Source organism: Trichoderma gamsii, assembly GCF_001481775.2.
Source record: "Trichoderma gamsii strain T6085 chromosome Unknown Scaffold_1.2, whole genome shotgun sequence".
NCBI lineage: Eukaryota > Fungi > Ascomycota > Sordariomycetes > Hypocreales > Hypocreaceae > Trichoderma > Trichoderma gamsii.
Genome location: NW_020171338.1, coordinates 661,198 through 680,148, shown reverse-complemented (window position 1 = coordinate 680,148; position 18,951 = coordinate 661,198). Strand labels below are relative to the sequence as shown.

At 48.1% G+C, this 18,951-nt stretch overlaps 6 protein-coding genes across 6 annotated transcripts; 3 read left to right on the top strand and 3 right to left on the bottom strand.

The window, feature by feature from the left end:
• Nucleotides 1-6,728: 6,728 nt before the first annotated feature.
• TGAM01_v200188 (stress-induced-phosphoprotein 1) lies at nucleotides 6,729-8,643 on the bottom strand (the record flags this gene model as incomplete). The annotated part of the gene is made up of 3 exons (XM_018809141.1): nucleotides 6,729-6,884; nucleotides 6,951-8,463; nucleotides 8,573-8,643. The coding sequence occupies 3 exons, from the start codon at nucleotides 8,641-8,643 to the stop codon at nucleotides 6,729-6,731; spliced, it is 1,740 nt and encodes a 579-aa protein (XP_018657618.1).
• A 1,373-nt stretch (nucleotides 8,644-10,016) lies between these two features.
• TGAM01_v200187 (hypothetical protein) lies at nucleotides 10,017-11,516 on the top strand (the record flags this gene model as incomplete). The annotated part of the gene is made up of 1 exon (XM_018809140.1): nucleotides 10,017-11,516. One exon carries the CDS (start codon nucleotides 10,017-10,019, stop codon nucleotides 11,514-11,516), a length of 1,500 nt encoding a protein of 499 aa, XP_018657617.1.
• Nucleotides 11,517-13,533: 2,017 nt separating this feature from the next.
• Nucleotides 13,534-15,193, top strand: TGAM01_v200186 (hypothetical protein; the record flags this gene model as incomplete). The annotated part of the gene is made up of 5 exons (XM_018809139.2): nucleotides 13,534-13,732; nucleotides 13,823-14,019; nucleotides 14,081-14,445; nucleotides 14,504-14,629; nucleotides 14,689-15,193. 5 exons carry the CDS (start codon nucleotides 13,534-13,536, stop codon nucleotides 15,191-15,193), a joined length of 1,392 nt encoding a protein of 463 aa, XP_018657616.2.
• Nucleotides 15,194-15,691: 498 nt separating this feature from the next.
• On the bottom strand, nucleotides 15,692-17,182 carry TGAM01_v200185 (hypothetical protein; the record flags this gene model as incomplete). The annotated part of the gene is made up of 2 exons (XM_018809138.1): nucleotides 15,692-16,998; nucleotides 17,071-17,182. 2 exons carry the CDS (start codon nucleotides 17,180-17,182, stop codon nucleotides 15,692-15,694), a joined length of 1,419 nt encoding a protein of 472 aa, XP_018657615.1.
• A 217-nt stretch (nucleotides 17,183-17,399) lies between these two features.
• Nucleotides 17,400-17,909, top strand: TGAM01_v200183 (LSM domain-containing protein; the record flags this gene model as incomplete). Its single annotated transcript, XM_018809137.1, has 4 exons — nucleotides 17,400-17,429; nucleotides 17,559-17,630; nucleotides 17,692-17,766; nucleotides 17,835-17,909. 4 exons carry the CDS (start codon nucleotides 17,400-17,402, stop codon nucleotides 17,907-17,909), a joined length of 252 nt encoding a protein of 83 aa, XP_018657614.1.
• Nucleotides 17,910-18,100: 191 nt separating this feature from the next.
• TGAM01_v200184 (hypothetical protein) lies at nucleotides 18,101-18,646 on the bottom strand (the record flags this gene model as incomplete). Its single annotated transcript, XM_024548503.1, has 1 exon — nucleotides 18,101-18,646. The coding sequence occupies one exon, from the start codon at nucleotides 18,644-18,646 to the stop codon at nucleotides 18,101-18,103; it is 546 nt and encodes a 181-aa protein (XP_024406718.1).
• Between the last annotated feature and the right edge of the window lie 305 nt (nucleotides 18,647-18,951).

Here is an 18,951-nt window from a genome sequence, read left to right as displayed (position 1 = left end):
ATGGATAAAACGTATCGGCATCATACAAGGCAGGTTTCTGTTGTCAAGTGTAGTGTAAGTCGAACAAGTTTCAGAGTAATTTCCTTATTGTTGACGAGATATAAGTTGGTTGAAGCTATCATCAAGCACATACGACCATAGGTAGTGGAGAATTCGGGGTCCCGTCTGCTCCCCCATAGACAAGCCACTAACCGGCAGATTAGTAGTTGAGTGGGTGACCATCAGCGAACACCGGCTGTTGTATGTTTTTTAATTTTTGTGTCTTAATCTTTTGGCTGTGAGGAGTTGTGGTTGTTTGAGGAGTATAAGCAGATGATTGCCAGATCTTGTGCCGAGCCGCGTTGGAGCTGGTTTCCCCTTTTGGACGGCTTGTCAGATCAGTGGCTGATCGCCCACCCCCTCAACCGCCCACCCAAATTCGGAACATCATTCTTGGCAACTGGAGTAGACAAATGACTGCTACAATGCTGGTGTATTATTTTCCTCTCTTGATTCGATTTTTTCCAGCTTCAGGTTGGTAAAGTTAGTCTGACTTATAGGTTTGTTTCTGACAGTCCTGGCTTTAGGATTTCTTCGCAAAAAGCCTTCTGTCCACCCTCTCCCAAGTGGTGTATTATCACCGCCGGCTCTGACGACTCTCTCTGCGAGTTCCTTGACTTCTTGGTGTGTAGGCGGAAGGCCTAGCGCGTCTTGGATTAAAATCCATTCAACGATATGGTTTTCCTGCTCTTTGGAAAGCCGTTGCCTAGATTCACTTGCTTCATGTATGTTGAGGCCGCCCTTGCAGCGATGACGAAGTGTCGACCTTGGAATTTTCCAGCGTTGTGCGGCTACTCTTTGTGAAATCCCGCTTTCTATATCCTGAATTGCTGCAAGAATGTCCTCTTCAGAATAAGAAGGCTTCTTTTTAGTAAACATTGCAATGCGAGAAATTGCTTTCCGGAAAATCCGCGATTTACATAAATGCGGTCTTGATGCTGGAAGCGAAGGTGCTGATGTTGAAGACACGATGTTGATGGTGCTGAAAGAGAAGCGATTTTTCCTGGCCCTACATGAGCGGTCAAGCAGATATTGGGCGATTATGGGGGGTGGGCGATCAAGTCAGACCACGGGTGGGCGGCCCACCCTCTGCTTTGCCCACGTCGTCCACCTGAATCGGGAAAGTCTTTTGAGGCAGCTGGAATGGATAAAGAGAGAGAAAAAAGCCACCGATCAAAAACACTGCTGTAATAATACTATACCGACATTATATAGCAGCGTCTTTAGGGGAGGGTTGTCTACGTGTACGCTGGCCGCCAAAAAGGATTCCAACTCGGGTGGGCGATGTTTTGGTGAGCTGAGTGAAAGAGGGGTCGGGCCAACTCCCTGTGGTCTGACCCAGGTTGACCAGTGAACCACCCGAGTTGGAATGCTACAACGCGGGCGTATTCTTGCTTCTGATCTTCTTGGTACGAATGTTTCCTAGTGCAGGTAGTCACTACATGTACCTTTTTGGCCCCTTGCACCCGAATTGACCTCCAACGGCTCCAGCAACATGCGTCTGAATGCTGGTAAGAAACTATGAGAGGCGGCTTGGCCACTCTCAGCGGCACAATGGCCTTTTGCCGTCCTCTTCGCGCCTCCAAGGTGAATGGGCAAGAACAGGCTTCGCTCAGCGTCTCAGCAGGCGATGCCTCTGCTGTGCTGAATTAGAAGCCCTCTGTGTTCAGTGCGTAATGCTGCTGGTATGGGGCAGTAGATGGTGACTGTCAGCTCGGCGTTGTCGTGCTCCTTAGCACATTCACAGCATGCCAAGTCTTCAATCAAGCACTCTTCGTCCTCGAAATCTGGACCCATGCTCCAGTCGTCCCCTTCACAGTCATAATGGCCATACTCATATAAAGCGCAATATTTTCAATGCTCCTTGCTGTTCTTTTTTACTGGCTATACGAAAGTTTTCTAACTCTAACTTAATACCTAAAAGCTATTTTATGAACTGCTATACGATTCAAGATAATCCAAATCAATCCAAATTGGCTCCCCTTCCTCTGTCTCTTCCAACTTTAAATAAAATAAGGTACCCACAACAACAGCCAGAAACATAACTGTGAAAGTAAATGGCACAATTTCAACCGAGACCCCAAACATTAGGCCGGCTATAAAGGTACCTATGCTTTGCATTGCGCCAATATTTGCATACAATATGCCAATGTGATGGCCCCCGGACAGAAGGCCAAGGAGGCTATACATAGCTGGGTTATAGCCACATCCAAGAGCATAGACGTAGATGGCTGCGACCACTGTGGTTGACTGGGCTTGTCTTGCAATTGCTATCCCCAAACATCCGGCCACAAGAGCTACAATGCTAGCCCGAGAGATAGACATGTCCTTTCTCACTGGGCTAAAGCGTAGTTTTTCGATCAGGAAGCGGCTGATTAGCGGTAGTATCATGGTCAACAAAACGACTTTCAAACTGCTTGACCAAAAAATCGACAGCAATATCTATGTCGGGTGGTTAGCGATGGAAGATGGTTCATAGACGCCTTTCGCAAAACATGTTGAACTAACTGGTATGTCTGCGGAGTCGGGTCGCTGTGAAGATTGCTGGGTGACAAGGAGTGGTACGTTGCTGCCCGTCGTGGTGAATACACAGAATACTATAAGCATGCCTAGCTTCTTGTTCTCGGTGAAAGCACGACGGGTTAACCTGGCCATTGACGTTAGGAACTTGGTGAGTCGGAAATTGTAAGATGAAGGGATTCGTATCTCAGATGTTATCATTGGGTCATCACTCCTGAGGCCTGGTACGCGAGTTTCTGGCAAGGAGAGCGTGATCGAGAACGACGCAACTAGACAACCAAACCCGGCGTATATGGAAATCCAGCTGCCTGCGTATGTAAGAGCCAGCAATATCGGATAGGAGAGCAGTTCGCTCGATATTGCAGCACCCGTAAGATAAAAGAACGTAGTTGACCAGCCAAGGATGTTAGTAATTCGCGTGAAAGGTAGATGAGGAAAAGTTTGGTCACCTTACCTTTGCGTATCTAGACTGGTGTCACCCGCTATGGTGTATATCATGGCCGAAACAACGGTGCTACCACCCCCAATTAGAGCCCAAAGTCCCTTCAACCTCATCAAGTGGATTGGGAACGTTTCTGGGAATCGACCTGCAGTATAATAAGGTCAGTCAGTTAGTCAGTTTAAACGTATTCGAACATCACGTGGTATAGATCTACGCACATATAACCGCGTCAAAAGCCTGCGCCAAGATGATACCTGCAATGGACAGCTGGAGTATTCGTTTACGTCCATATATATCAGCCGCCATACCATATGGCGCAGTGGTTAAGAAACTCATGATACTTTCCGAAGCCGCGATCCAGCTTCGAAGTAGAGACAATTCGTCGTGGCCCCAAGTGGAGTTGTCTAAAACCTCTGTGTCATTCATGTTGGGTTTGTGACATAGAATGTCTTCTTGTATCTGATTTATTGGTCGTATAATGAGTGTCTTTCCAATCCCCACAAAGATGAGCAACAGAAGACATTTAACAATGATAGCCAGACGCGATGTAGGAGCATTTCCAACCGCAGGTTCTCTGGCATTGCCGCCATGATGAGTTGCTTGTAGAAGGGGGGCTTGCTCCCCATCCTGACTGGAAGCCATGAAAACGAATCGAGGAGCGTGTTCTGTTGAGACCAAGATAATGAGAAGGCAATAACATCTAAAAGTCGGGCCTGGGAGGACTAGAAAACTATAAAGGACAAATTTATGGGAGTCTAAGAGTGGCATGGCAAGATTTTGAGTTCTTCTATTTGCTTCTATTTGCACAGATAAAAAAAATCCTGTTTGCACATATAAGGCCCGTGCCCGCGCTGTTTACGCCACCAACCAGCAGCCTACAAGTAATTACATGTACCTACAGTAGGATCATCCGGCGCATTGCGTAGTTAATTAAAGGCATTGTAAAACACCAAGTTTGAAATCGTAAGGAGGAGGAAGGTATTTACGGTACGGCTTGCCGCGATTGTTGCTGCCGTTGATAAGGCTGAGGACTCTATTAAGGTCATCCAGCTACGCAGTTAGGCAATAACGACATAGTAAGCTAGCCGGCTTACAAGGCTTAATTTTATTAAATTAAAAACATTAGGAATGCGTTTTTAAGGGAACTGGCCTAGATTAATTGTTGATAGTGATATAATGTGTTGTTTTACAAAGAATGGATTTCAGTGTATGGGTGTGGCAATTGCAATTTGAGGGTGAACCTAGCTTGTAATGTAGCCCTTGTCTGTGCAAATAGGAAAACGTCTGTGCAAATATGAAACTCATGATTTTACCCACCTGAAACGCCACAGCTTATAAAGGTTGTCATCGGCTGAGGCCGAGAACAGGTGTCACAGTAAGAGTGCAGGATCAAAGAGACGTGAACAGTGTACTGAGGATTACTAGGCTATTACTAGGCTCCGGCCTGCTGCCTCCAAATAAACAACTACACTAGCTAATCTAGGCGGATAGGCTGCTACAAGAGGAACTCCTTCCAATCTATACTATACAGTAATAATAACCAGATAAAAAGAGGAGGGTTTTGTTTCTTGGGGATTAAGCTATTATTTGGAGGTTTTTACTTCTAGGTTTCTCCCTTTTCTTATAGTACAGAAGGGTTTTCTTAGGTTCTTTTCCCTTTGTTATTTCCTATATTAACCGGCGTGCCCAGAATAGTCCTGTGTTTGTATTATAGGAGGGATAGGACCTACATAGCTAGCTCGGACCGACCTCATTGCCCATAAAGGATTTTGCTGTTTTATCTGCAAAGCTGTTTATAAATAACAAACAAGAAAACAAACAAACAAACAAACGATCGGTTGTCCCGATTGGATTAAGCTGAGGATTGATCCTAATCTGTGAACCAAAGGCTGGGGCATAGCTAGCTGTGATTGCTTTGCTGACCCTTACATCCTGATTGAATATAACCTCTATAAAATGCTCAAGTGACCGGAGAATAAGACAGTCCTTTCAGCAAGCCTGTCTTTTCCCACTGATACTGAACCTCTTGACCCTACGATTCTGTTCCCCCCCCCTCTCTCAAGATTGAAGGAGGGCTATCCTGTGTCCATTCTGTCCTTTAAATCCCGTGCATTGGTATGATGTCCTACAGGTGGCCCGATAATGAAAACAATCAAGCAAAACAGGAAAACTAATATAGGGGATCTTATGATTAGGAAGTAAGATGCGTACATCCTTTGGACTACCTGTTCTGGCCTTATTTGGCACCTGGAGCGGCGCTCACAGTCTTGCTGTGGATGCTGCCACACATGTTAACGCAACCATACCCTCCAAAGCCGCAGCGATATTTGCACCTGTGGTAATGGTCTGTTGCAATGCCAATATTGCAGGTGCGCACTACCTTGGCTGGTATCAAGAGTGTATGGACAAAATGGCCGGCCAATGGGGCTTGAGATCTGCAGCTGAGGTAGGCCATTTCGACGACGGATGGGGTTGCAAGTGTAGATATGCATCGTCTACGCCGGGAGCTTGGAAAATTACCCGACAGCATCTTTGGGACGCTGTTATAAGCAAAGATCCTTCCTGTAGCAATGCTATCTACCTTAACTCGGAGATAGGCCTGGGGGTCACAGAATTGAGGTTCTGGTGTAGATAAACTATGTTATTTCATTTTCCTAACCTCAACTTTGGTTAATTATCCACAGCTTATATACATACAGAATGCTCTGGCTTAGGGGCAGGTGTTACTATTATTTAGGCAGGACTTAGCATATTGGATCACTTTGCCCGTTTATCCTAAATTTATTAAGTCCGTTATAAGAAAACTTTATCACACGGTTGCTTTTAGCAATGTTTCAGCTGTTGCATTGCTAGAGTAGACAGTAAAAAGTTGCCATATAGATGACTGCTATAATGCTGGTGTATTACTTGCCTGTCTTAATTCGATTCTTTCTAGCTTTAGGTTGGTGTAGTTAGGGGGTGGCAGCCCACCCCTAGTCTGACTTAAACGTTTGTTATGCGTCGACATTAATAGAGAGGCTCAGAATGAGTCTAACTATGCAACGAGTATTTCGCAGCTAGATGATGAATAGTCAATAAGCCAGTGGGCATAGAAAACGCTTTTCTTATTAGCAACCTGCTTGAGTAGCTCAGCAGCCATTGCGTGCTGACTTTGTTCTCCAGCCCGCGGATTAATAATTGAACGGTGGCTATCAGTAACATCCGCTGATGCACGATTCTGCCTTTTAGTAGATTCGTGCAACTTGCAGATATAAAGCAATTAACCTCGACATCCAAACACATACGACCATATCCATTGGAAAATACGGGATCCCGTCTGCTCTCCCAGAGTCAAGCCAATGAGAGGCAGATTAGTAGTTGAGTGGGTGACCATCAGCGAACACCGGCTGTTGTATGTTTTTTGCGATGCTTTTCTCTTTCTCTTTTTTTTTTCAATCAAGTGATAATGATGCGTCTTGATTAAAACTCCTCTTGGTGTTGCCACGGCATTGTTGAAGTAGTCCAGCAATCTCACATACACGATAGGAGATATTAGCGGAAACATTACAAGAAAGTATAAGTACACATAGATATACTGAGAAAAAATAAAATAAAATAAAAAATAAAAAAACATAGCATCATTGGCTTTAACTTAATTTCATTGGCTCATTATTGTGATTTACATAACAACTTGAATCTCACGCCTAGAATCTCACGCCTAGAATCTCACGCCTTTTACTCCTTAATCTCATCGACCTCCCACGCGGATGACACCCGCAGCCATCAATTTCTGAATCTTGGACCGCACGCTTGGGTTCTTCATGTGCTCGTTCAGAGCCATTGGGTCAGACTGTGACTGTTGCAAAATCGATTGCATGACTGGATCTTGCATTATACTCATGATCTGGAAAGCAATTGTTAGCGAAAAGTTTCCCGACCAAGTTTTATTCAAAAAAAGAGTAAATCTTACCTCTGGGTCTTGCGACAATCTCTGTCTTGTCTGCTCCTCTGTCTCGTTCTCTCGGGCTGAGTACATGGCGGAGAGAGCCTTTTGCTGCTGCTGCTCAATCTCACGGGCGTTGGCACCCTTGTGGTGCTCGATATCAACCCGCATAGCCTCGTCGCAGGCATCCACGCATTCAGAGTACTTGCGCATGCCAAAGTAGGCCTGAGCCTTTCGGATGTAGGCTCGAATGAATGTTGGATCCTTCTTGATGGCCAGGTTGCAGTCGTCTACTGCGCTGGGGAACTCGAATAGCTTGACAAAGGCAGCAGCACGGTTGCTATAGCCCCTGGGATCTTCTGGTGCTCGCTTCACCATCTCAGAGTAAGCGGCCACGGCTCCAGGGAAATCCATTTCCTTGAACTTCTTGTTGCCCTCTTCCCGGGCCTCTTCGGCCTTGGCCGGGTCAATGTAGGCTTGCTTGGCTGCCTCGGTCTTGGCTCGCTCAGCGGCACGGAGCTTGTTCAAGACATCAGGGGTTCGGTGCTCGGTCAGAGACTTGTTGTAGTTTTCAACAGCGAGGGCAAGATCGCCCTTCTTCTCATAAGCAGAGCCGATACGAGCGTAACTCTTAGCAATAAGCTTAAAGTCAGCGTAGATCATTCGGCCCTCATCAACTGCCTTTTGGCACGACTCAATACACTTGTCATAATCTCCCTTCTCAAAGTAAGCCGCACCGAGGTTGTTGAGGTAGGTGATGTCCTGGTAAATCTCCCACGCCTTCTTGTAGTGCTCGATGGCCTCGTCAAACTTTCGCTTCTTGTAGTTCTCTGTGCCAAGGGCCTTTTCCTTGTCAGCCTCCTCCTTTTTCTTCTTCTTCTCTAGAGCTTCTTCGTCAACTTCGGGTTCGGGTTCTGGCTCAGGAGCCTTCTTTGGCTCAGGAGTCTTCTTTGGTGCATCTGGCATGGGGGTATCTTCAGAGACGTTGTAGGACTGGCTGCCTTCGGGAGGGCTGTCGCGCACTTCCATATCGACACCCATCATGACGCCCAGTACCTGGATCATTCTTGGGTCGCTGAACATGTCCTGAGACATGAGAGGGTTCTGCTGAATCTGCTGCAGTTTCGCCATGAACGAGGGGTCAGCAAGGTAGGCGGCTGTCTTGGGGTTTGCAGCGAGCTTCTGAATCATGTTCGGGTCCTTGAACATGTCACCGAGGCCGCCCATGGGGTTGCCGCCTCCAGCTTCCTGCTGCATGGCCTTCTCAACAGAGGCCAGGCCACTCTTGAGCTGCGCATTGTTCGGGTCATGCTTCAGACCAGCTTCGTAGGCGTCGTTGGCTCCCAGCAAGTCTCCCTTGCCATGAAGAGCAGCACCTTTGCGTCCCCAGCCCTTGGCCCAGTCGGGCTTGATTTCGGTCGTCTTGTCGGCATCCTTTAGTGCATTGTCCCAGTCCTTTTTGGAAGCATAGGCGGCCGATCGGTTGGAGTAGAGGATGTGGTTTTCGGGCTGCAAAGCGATGGCCTGAGTGAACTTGTCACTGCAAAACGTTAGTCTTTATGTTTTACAAGTTCTCTGAATATGGAGATAAAGATGAAGTTTGCAGGCATCTCGGAGGGGTCAAGTGGGGTGATGCAAATGCAACTTACATAGCCTCATCAAAGTTCTTGTCGGCGATGGCCTTGTTGCCCAAAGCTTTGAGCTCGTCTGCGGAAGCCATGGTGAAGACGGATTGTAGGAGAGGTAAATGGAGGCGAGGTTCAATTCGCAGTCGGAAGACACAGAAGAAGAAAGCCTGGAGATGATCAGCTCCAGATGAAAGAAATGAAATCCGATGTGGGGTTTTTAGTTTAAGATGCCCAGCGCCAAGTACCTTCTAGCTGCTTCGATGCTGCGGGATTGTGACCCACTCTGGGATTTTCCATAGGCCGGAGCTGGTGTGGGGCTCTCTGATGCACAAGGCTGAATGACAAACAGAATGCATCGTGAGCCTCGTGAACGCAGATTTCGTTGGTGAGCCGATAAAGACAAATCAAATTAACAATATATTCTACAATGACTTCAAATGGCCTGTGGTGGGGATGTTTCTCAAGATTGAACAGAATACTATGCTACTCGCTGTCTCCGGTAGCATATATCATCAAGCACAATGCAGCCGAGATATGCAAAAATACCACAACGAAATGCCGATTCTAGTATATAGTTGCTCAATAAAAATAAAAATATGAGAGATAAAGACATTGATCATTCATTTAATTAATGTTTGGACTCAAAGGCTTTTGGGCCATTCAAAGGAAAATGAAAACCACCTCATCCACGCTCTTTACGAACACCAAGATACTAGTACTATGCGGTACCGATAGGCAGGTACCCAGCCAATGTCTATTGCTGGCCGCCAACTGGTCAACGCCCAAAGAGTAGATTGAAGCAGCACATGTACGTAAATAAACGATATAGCCAAGGAAACCCAGCAAAGGGGCAGCGAATTCAGTCCCTAAACAGAACTCGGGATATCTAACAGAGACAGCACCAACAAATCTGATGATACGACAAACAACTTGTACCAGCAAAGGAAGAAAAAAAAATAACAAGTATACGAGTGCCTCTCCTACAGCTTTCCGCCATTAATTCTCGTATTTTGTCTCTCTACGGAGTAATCGCGCAATGTCTTTATCTTATACCGCTGTTCATGCGTGCACTTTATTGAGTGCGGATACCACTAGCCGCTAATACTTGCAGCGCCAAGCAGTGCGTATTAGCTGTAGACTATAGCTACCAAATGGTGTCAAATATTCAAGGTCATGATCTCAGGCAATAGTAATGCCGAAGAAAAAGAGGTAATAATAAAGCAGCTATACGATATATATACATTGCACAAATCATTTCGCTGTTGTCGACCAGGCATCGTTTCACTTTGGCATGTTCTGATGATCTACTGCAAGTGCATGCTAGAGCAATACCCCGCCATCGCAAATTAAAGCTTAGGGCGCCAGATCGATCAATATTTCAATCAAATTCACATCCGCATAGCCGTCTCACCCGCTGATTGAAACACCGACATCGCCTGCACTGCGGGTTGTACAGGCACCCAAAATGTCAGATTCACCACCTACAACTGCTGACCTGCCCACTGAAGAGCACGACCTCGTAGTGGTCGGGGCAGGCCTCAGCGGCATCAACACTGCCCACCGGCTGCGAACAGAACTGCCTCACCGGTCCTTCACGATCCTCGAGGCGCGCGACGTTATTGGCGGCACATGGAGCTTCTTCAAGTATCCCGGCATGCGCAGCGACTCGTCTCTCCGATCCTTTGGCATGGACTGGCACCCCTGGAAACTCCCCCACAAGGTTGCCACCGCAGGCGAGATTTGCGACTACTTGGAAGACGCGTCCAGAACGGATGGCACTTTTGAAAAGATCCAGTTCCGGCACAGAGTCCTCAGCAGCGAATGGAGCAGCGACGAGCAGCGATGGTCCCTGGTTGTTGATGCAAATGGCACAAGGAAGCTGTTCAAGGCCAACTTTCTCTTCAGCTGCATGGGCTACTACTCGTATGAACAGGCACTGGAGAGTCCCGTGCCTGGCATCAACGACTTTGTTGGAACCGTGATTCATCCGCAGTGGTGGCCAGAGAACTTCGACTGCAGTAACAAACATGTCGTGATTGTTGGCAGTGGCGCGACCGCCATCACGCTTCTACCCGAGCTGGCGGGCAAGGCCAAGTCCGTGACGATGCTCCAGAGAACACCGTCATACGTTGTGTCCATGAAGAGGAGCTCGGGCTTTGACAAGTTTCTGGCGGCGATACTGCCCTTGTCTTGGGTACATTGGATTACCAGCTGTATTGATGTCTGGTTCGAGGTGTTCATCTCCGAGCTGTGCTTGCGATACCCTCGCCTGGGGCGCTTTTTGATCACAATGGATTTGCCAAAGAGTCTGCCAAAGAAACTTGATGCGGCGGTGCATTTCAATCCCACCTACGGCCCTTTCCAACAGCGACTGTGTCTGACGCCAGATGGCGAGTTCTTCAAAGCTCTGCATCGAGACGACGTGGAGATAATCACGGATTTGATCGATACAGTCTCCAAAGATGGAATACTTCTGAAATCCGGCCGCAAGCTCTCAGCAGACGTGATTGTGACTGCGACTGGGCTGCACATACAGCTACTCGGCGGGATACTCCCCCGAGTCGACGGCAAGGAAATTGATCTCGGCCAGCAGTACGCCTGGAGAGGCTGCATGATCGAAGGCGTGCCCAACGCGGCATCCATTTTCGGCTACGTAACGACAACATGGACTCCTGGGGCAAACTCCACGGCCAGGCTTGCCATCCGAGTAATCAAGCAGATGGAGGCAGACGATGCGTCGAGCGTTGTCCCAGTCATCCAGAGGACAGAGGGCATGCCACGATTGTCGAGTGCGGATGTGAAGAGCCACTACATTACAAAAGCAATAGACCGCATCCCCAAGTCGACGGGGAAAGCTCCATTTTATGGGCGCGTCAGCTATCCTCTTGATCTGTGGGCATTGTGTTTTGGTAGCATCAGGGATGGTCTGGTGTATACGAAGAGAGAGGCCAAGAAGGTTAAATGATTGGTATAGACGGCGCCACGTCTAGAGTGGCAGGATTAGTAGCCGCCTTGAAGACTTGGATAACATTGCTTGATTATCAGCATAGATATAAAGTGAGCGAGATTAGACGCTGCTATTTACGAACAGAAGACCGAGTCTATGGAATAATGTCCACATTATCTTTTAAATACATTAATGTCCAAAACGATCCTCAACGTCTCTACACTAATGATTGAATAATTTGTAGAATAGCACTACCGTTAACGGACTATTATCCTCCTTTGAGATGCCACGTATCTATATTTGAAACCACAAATACTTTTTCCGACACAAATACACATCGCAGAGACCAGGGAACCAGTAAACCGGGTCCTTGGCCTACTGTCGCATGTCTTATGTTAGCGCTGAACACGTAGTCGTGTCTCAGCCCCCAATACTCTCCGATCCTATGGCACCGCTGTCAGTGCAACACGCACGAAGGATTATGGAGCACGACCCGAATTGTCGGGAAGGGAAGAAGCCATCCTTTTCAAATGCCGCGGTCCGAGCAAAGAGTAAATCGTTGTATTTGAAGTCTACTATATAGGCTGTTGGGCTGTGTTTTGTTGCACATCACATATAATCCAAGTATAAACCTTTGCCTGTCTTTTACAAGTCACTTATTTTTCTACAACACCGTGTTATTTCTTTGACTGTATTATATATAGGCATTTATTGCTTGTGGCTGACAGGGCTCAGCTCGTCTACGCGCGTAACTCGGGCCATTTTGATCGCAGCTAGTTGATACTATTGAAGTTGGCCGATAAATTCATTAGTTCCTCGTAGGCTGTCAGGCGCCGTGTTTGGTATGCGCTCATTTCGGCGTTCAGCAGACTTCGGCCGCTGCCATGAGTAGCCCGCTACCAAAGGGTCCGCGAATAACTGCTAGGGTTCTTGCATCGTTGGGCTACTATATTATTGACCGTTGTTGCCTCTTCCTGGTCTCGGCCTCCCTTGACTCCTTACAGCCACTACTACAGGTGAAACTTTCCACAGTGTTTCTTCGTTTTCTAAATTAAATGCACGCTATATCGGCGTCGAGAACAGCTGAGAGTCACATTGACAGCTTCAAGTCTGGAATCACAACACACCAACAAAGCAACAATTCTGCAGTGCTACAGCTACTATTTGCATACAAGTAGGTTACCCATGAACCCGCCCTGCCACCCATTAATTAGCTGCAGCACTAGCCACTGGGCCCGGAAACTCGCTGCTCTGCCCCCGGCGCCGTTCCCTTTTCTTGGCCCGGCCCTCGCCGTCCCGCCACGCGGACCACACACCTGGTACAGCATCTGGAATAGCACATGGCGCGAGCTGCCCCTCCTGGAAAAGCTGGAGCTTTCATTGCCCCCCTTGCTTCTGGAATTGGGGTCTGGGTCCTTGACTCCAATAATTCTTGCTGGAAAAAAAAAAGTAAAAAGAAAAGAAAATTAAGCCGCTGCTGCAGGAAATTTCGGACAGAGCTGCAGAATCGTCGTATTGGAACCATGGGCGCGGTAATGGCACGCATCTCTAGTTCAGATTGTCCCTGAGTAATCTGCGAATCAAATTGAATCCCAGTCCAAATCGTCATCACTTTCAGCCACGACCGTTTACGGTTTATTTCATTTGCTTTTACCTGCCTAGAGCTTCTAGACCTACTCCATATTTGACTTACCGCAAAGCCCGGGGTGGAACTAGATAGAGATTTAGCCCGTGGAGCAGAAAAGGATAATATGTGGACATGGATGCTTCTGTCATCGACACTCTCCACTGGATCTTCTCCCCTTCCACCCTCCTGTCCTCTCATTTTCGACTTCTACAAGTATTTTAGCGATTCAAGTAATTAGTTGTACATATCAATTATCATTCCTTTTCCACGAATTATTCCATGCATTCATAGCGCAACCCACGTACACACACCACACCATCGTGGACCACCAGCGCAATTCTTCCTCGGACGTTTCGCATTGAGTCGCGCGGCCAGGAGACAGAATCCCCGTCGTCAAATTTCAACACAATGCCGCTTATGACAATCTATCTCTACAGCATACTCCTCATAACATTCTTCACATTCACGGCACGCCGAATATACCACTGGCAGCGATTGCGCCACATCCCCGGCCCTGCCAGCGCAGCATGGACAATATGGTGGCAGCTTTCAAACGCCTTGTCAGGACGTTATCATGAGCGGTTGAAACAAGCTGCCGACACTTACGGTATGTAAAGCTTTAAAAACAAATCAAAGTCTTCTTTTACTTTGTGTATATTCTTTCGTATGCTCACTCTAAGCTGTCTCATATACAAAGGCCCTCTTGTGCGCATCGGACCCAATCAGCTCCTCTCCACTGATCCAGAAGTCCTCCGTCGCATGTCGGCAGTTCGCAGCGGCTACACCAAGGGCAAGTTTTACGCAAGCGGCAAGATTGTCCCCGGCGTAGACAATGTCGTCTCGTTGCGAGACCCGGCCAAGCATAAAGAAATGCGCGCCCTGATGGCCCCCGGTGTAAGTCAAGATATATGTATCCAGGTGTAAATGTACCAGTTCGTCGACTGACTCTCCCCAGTTCTCCGGCAAGGCAAACGAAGGTTACAGCTTCGAAGCCGCCATGAATCGCCAACTGCTAAGCTTCATTGATCTCCTTGAGCGCAAATACGTCTCGTCCGGCTCTGACGTGCGTCCCTTTGACATGGCCGAGAAGACACAGTTCTTCGCCCTGGACGCCATAGGCGACATCTCTCTCGGACAACCATTCGGCTATCTCGACAAGGATGAAGATTTGTACCAGTACAACGAAATCAACACAACGTCGCTACCGCTCATGAATGTCGTCTCTGTGATGCCGGCGCTGGCAAACATTGTCCATACATGGCCCTTAAGATTGCTGCTGCCAAAGGAGGGCGACCAGGTCGGCTTCGGTCGTCTGATGCGGTGCGTACCCAGAGTGAATACTCTTATCAAATAACAGCATTGTGCTAATTAAATGAAGCTTTGCGCGAGGTTACGTGGATACGAGACTGGATCCAAAAACCCCCCGAGCCCAAGACATGATGCAAGCCCACATCGACAGCGGCATGTCCAAGAACGACCTCATCCAACAAGTCTTTCTCTCAATGTAATGCATCACCACATCGTCCCTTAGTTTTATCATCTAACATTGTATTTCAAAAACAGCATCGCCGGCTCGAACTCCTCCGCCCACGCCCTCCGCATGACCCTCCTCTCCCTCATCACCTCCCCACCAGCCTACAACGCCCTCATCGACGAAATCCGCCGCGCCTCTCCCACCGTCAGCTCTCCCATCACCTGGGCCCAAGCGCAGACCCTGCCCTACCTCCAAGCAGTCATCCGCGAAGGTCTCCGCATGTGGCCTCCCGTCGGCGGCCTCGGCTTCAAGACGGTGCCCCCGGAAGGCGACCACATCAACGGTCTCTTCGTCCCCGGCGGCACGGAAATCGGCCAGGGCTTCCACGGCGTCGGACGCTCAAAGGCCGTCTGGGGCCCGGACGCCGACGTCTTTCGCCCAGAGAGGTGGCTCAACGCCCCGGAGGATCGACTCAAGGAGATGACGGACGCTGTGGACACGCATTTTGGTTATGGCAAGTATTCTTGTCTCGGGAAGCCGATTGCCATGATGGAGTTACACAAGGCTGTTTTTGAGGTACGTTACACAGTCTAGCAAAGATTGGCAATATGACTAATTCAGTTGTTGTCTGACAGCTCATACGACGCTTTGACTTCTGCGTGGTGAATCCGGAATCACCCATCAAGACTACTGCTTCGATATTCCTTTTTGCGTCAGATTTCTGGGTAACGATGACGAAGCGTCATCTTTAGTCGGAATGCATAAGCTAATCAATAGCAAAACGAATCTTGAGTATATATCACTCACCTTTATTTCCTCCACACCGGTGGACATTTATTCCAACTCTTTGATACCCTGATGGCGGAGCATCCTATCAAAATAGCCACATAAGATACATATACTTGATCAGAATGGAAAAGTCCAAAAGAGGGTATTCGTAAAAAAGCAATTACCGTGAATTTTAGGACCAAACAGTCCGTCATTAATATATCCAGCTGTGCTCAGTATCAACAGCCAGCCAAGTACCTCGCTATAGTGTCTTAGTATACATGATTAAATCGTCATTATTGAAAATGGGAATCCAAGCAGTCGTTATTCGATGTCTTCCATGTCAACTTCCTTCATCGGCGTCGCTCCCAAGCTCTCCAGCCCTCTTTCGCCAGCCAACTCAGCCCCTGGCCCAGCAGCAGCAACTCCATCAGCCGAATCAGGTTTCCGGCCCATGGCCTCTTCGTACTTCTTGCCTGTTTCGTTCAAAAATGCCTGTACTTCAGCTTCTCTTTTAACGATGTCGTCTCTTTCACGAGTAAGCTGCGTAACTGTGGCTGTCTTGATATTGAGATCTCCCTGCATCATTTTCAATGATGCCTGTAGCTGAACCAAGCATTCTGCAAGGCTTGGTAAAGGCGTTATCTTGGGAGGAACCTGTAGCAGCTCTTCGTTGGGATCTTTTCGCGGCTTCTTCAAACCGTCCATGCCGGCGCGCGTCTGCGCTGTTTCATACGCAATCCGCCGCTCGGCATCGCTGTCTTCTGATGATTCCGAAGAATGTCCCTCAGCTGCATTAATGAGCTCAGCCATGGTTTGGCGCTCTTGTTTCCGTCGTTCCTTTTCTGCGCGTTTGCCTAATGACAATCCGCCGTCTTCGACATAGTCATCAAAACCTTCTCCCAAATCCTCATCTTCAGCAACCAATCGGGTGTCATCTTTTTTCTTTCGACCAAATAGCCCATCATCGTCATCTTCCATGGAAATATAGTCCTTCTCCTTCGCTAGCCGTGCTCTTCGCTCTTTCCTTTCGCGAATTTCCGCATCAGTGAGTATCTGAGTAGCCTGAGCCTGACCATTAGAAGATGGTATCGGGGAGTCTACTATCAGAGCACCTTCTAGCTCAGACGGATCCAAATCCATTTCGTCGTCGAGATTCGCCTTTAATGATGAGAGGTCGCTGGGGGTATTTGGTGTTGATGATTGAAGTTCATCGAGATATTCCTTGCTGTATCTTGGCTTGTCGTCATCCTCCTGATATGATCGCACTGGTAACGGTAATCCTCGGGCAGCCATTCCACGCTTTAGAGTGTTGTTTTCAAGTACTTTCTGTCCCATTGCAGCCTTTCTTGACGGGTTAAAATCGCTTGTAGGTTCGTCGTCTTCTTGGCCAGCGTCGCCACCAAACGAGAGCTTCGACTTAGGAATCTTCTTTTTCTGCTTCGATAAACCTGATCGATTGATACTTGGTCGAACCACCACGGGGCCATTGTCGTCGTCGCCATTGCCTCCCGATGTCTCGTCTCTGTCGCCTGGTGTATCTCCATCCTGAGGGTCAAAGGTATTACGCAGCCCTGATTGTCGAAATGGTTTTCGCGCCGTCTTCGAGTTAAACGCCGGCTTCACATTATCTGCCGTTCAGTCAGGTCAGCCTTGACTTCCATCAGCAAAAGCGATCGCCACAAGAGTCATGCGAAACATACCGTCGTTGGGGCCTCCGCCCTCAGCCTTGAGCGGCGCGTCGCCACTGCTTTCGTCGTCATCGTAATCAACTTTGATGACCCGCGCCTTGCGTTTTGAGCCAAACGAGCTCATTTTCTGTAAGAAATATCTGTAAGAAATCACTAGTTTATAAGCTGAAGAGCAAGTTGTTTGAGCGCATCCTCGTCTCATCGCCAATGTCCTGGCCTGGTATCTTATCGGCACGTGACTCGAAATTTAAGGTGGGCAACAAGCTTCAACCTACGTTAGTGCTGGAGCATCGCGTCGCAATTCGAACAGTTACAAAGTCACATTCAATTGATTGCTCAAGATGGCACCGGCCCAACCTGAGCTGAAGAAGGTGTGTTTTCTCCTCGAATCACGATGAAATCCGTAATCCGGAAGCTTCTCCATTTCTTCGCGAACACCCCAACCAGCCAATGACTCGTTATTCAAGTGACGACACCAACCATCTAACACCTGGGCGTAGTATCTCGACAAGCGGCTCTTCGTCCAGCTTAACGGTGGTCGCAAGGTCATCGGAGTGCTCCGTGGATACGATGTAAGACAAATCCGAATACCACGAGCGAAGCTGATGCAAAAGTCTAACTCAATTCACACAGGTCTTCCTAAATGTTGTCCTGGACGAGGCGGTCGAAGAGAAAGACGGTGGAGAGAAGATCAGGCTGGGCATGGTTGTGCGTACTTGTCCAAGATTCCCATGACTTCATCATGCTGGGTCGTAAACTAACTTAAAAATGAAAAGGTCATTCGCGGCAACTCCGTGGTCATGCTGGAAGCTCTGGAGAGAATCGGCGGCGACGATAGGCAGCACCGATAAAGCTGGGACGACAACAAGATGGGTGAATGGATACCTGAAATGTACTTGTTTGGCGTTTATGGAAACGATACGAAGGGGTGATAATGGGACTTGATACGATCATCTATCGCTGCTAGATTTTTGGGTTTTTTTCCGACTTCAAGATATAATAAAAAAAGATGAAATTTACCTGCACGGGACACTCCCCATGTCTACTTGCTTTGTGAACCCCAGGCGCCCGGATCATAATAATCCATCAACTGGCCGTTGTATGTCTTCTGCCATCCCTTGACGCCTCCCCTGAGAATCAAGGCCTTCATCTCAGTCTCGCCAATCGAATCGAGGTACTCCTGGAACCAGCCTGCACATTTCGGCCCTCGAGTGCCACAGCTCCCTGCATGTGGCCAACCTGCTATCAGCTTCCAAAGCGTTACATTCAACGTATTTGCCGGTAGGCACTCACCGCAGTAAAAGATAACCTTCTTAATCCCAGCCTGCTTGCACAGTTGATACACTCCCCCTCGAGTTTGATAAAACGACTGAGCCGGGAAATTCACAGACGTGGCAACCGTGCCACCCTCCCAGTCAGTCCTACGCACATCAACCAGTAAAAAGTCCCTGTGTGCGTGTTGGCCCACCGCTTTGACGCGCTCAATCGACTCGTAAACTTCAGTAGGCTCAATGAGATCGCACGAGACGCCAGACGGCGGGATCTCTTCGAATTTGAGGGGTCCGCCTTCTTGTGTCGAAGATGCCATTGTCGCCAATGTTGGTTTTGAGAAGCCTTATAAAGAAGAGTTGAGTCTAACAAATGAACCAGATGCTGAAATTAGAGCTGTGAGAAAACGATGCTTTCCTGGGGTTTCCCAGACCCCGCATTCCCCAATACTAAATAAGCTATCCTTACCTACTCTAATAAGCAGCAAGACGGTCAATTCGCATTGCAGACTTGATGAAGTAGCTACGCTTGAGAGTGCGTTGTAATGTTCAACAAGTGTTTCAAATTATGCTGCATTTTCATTACGCCTACTAATGTGCGCACAACAGTGCAGAAGTCGGCCAT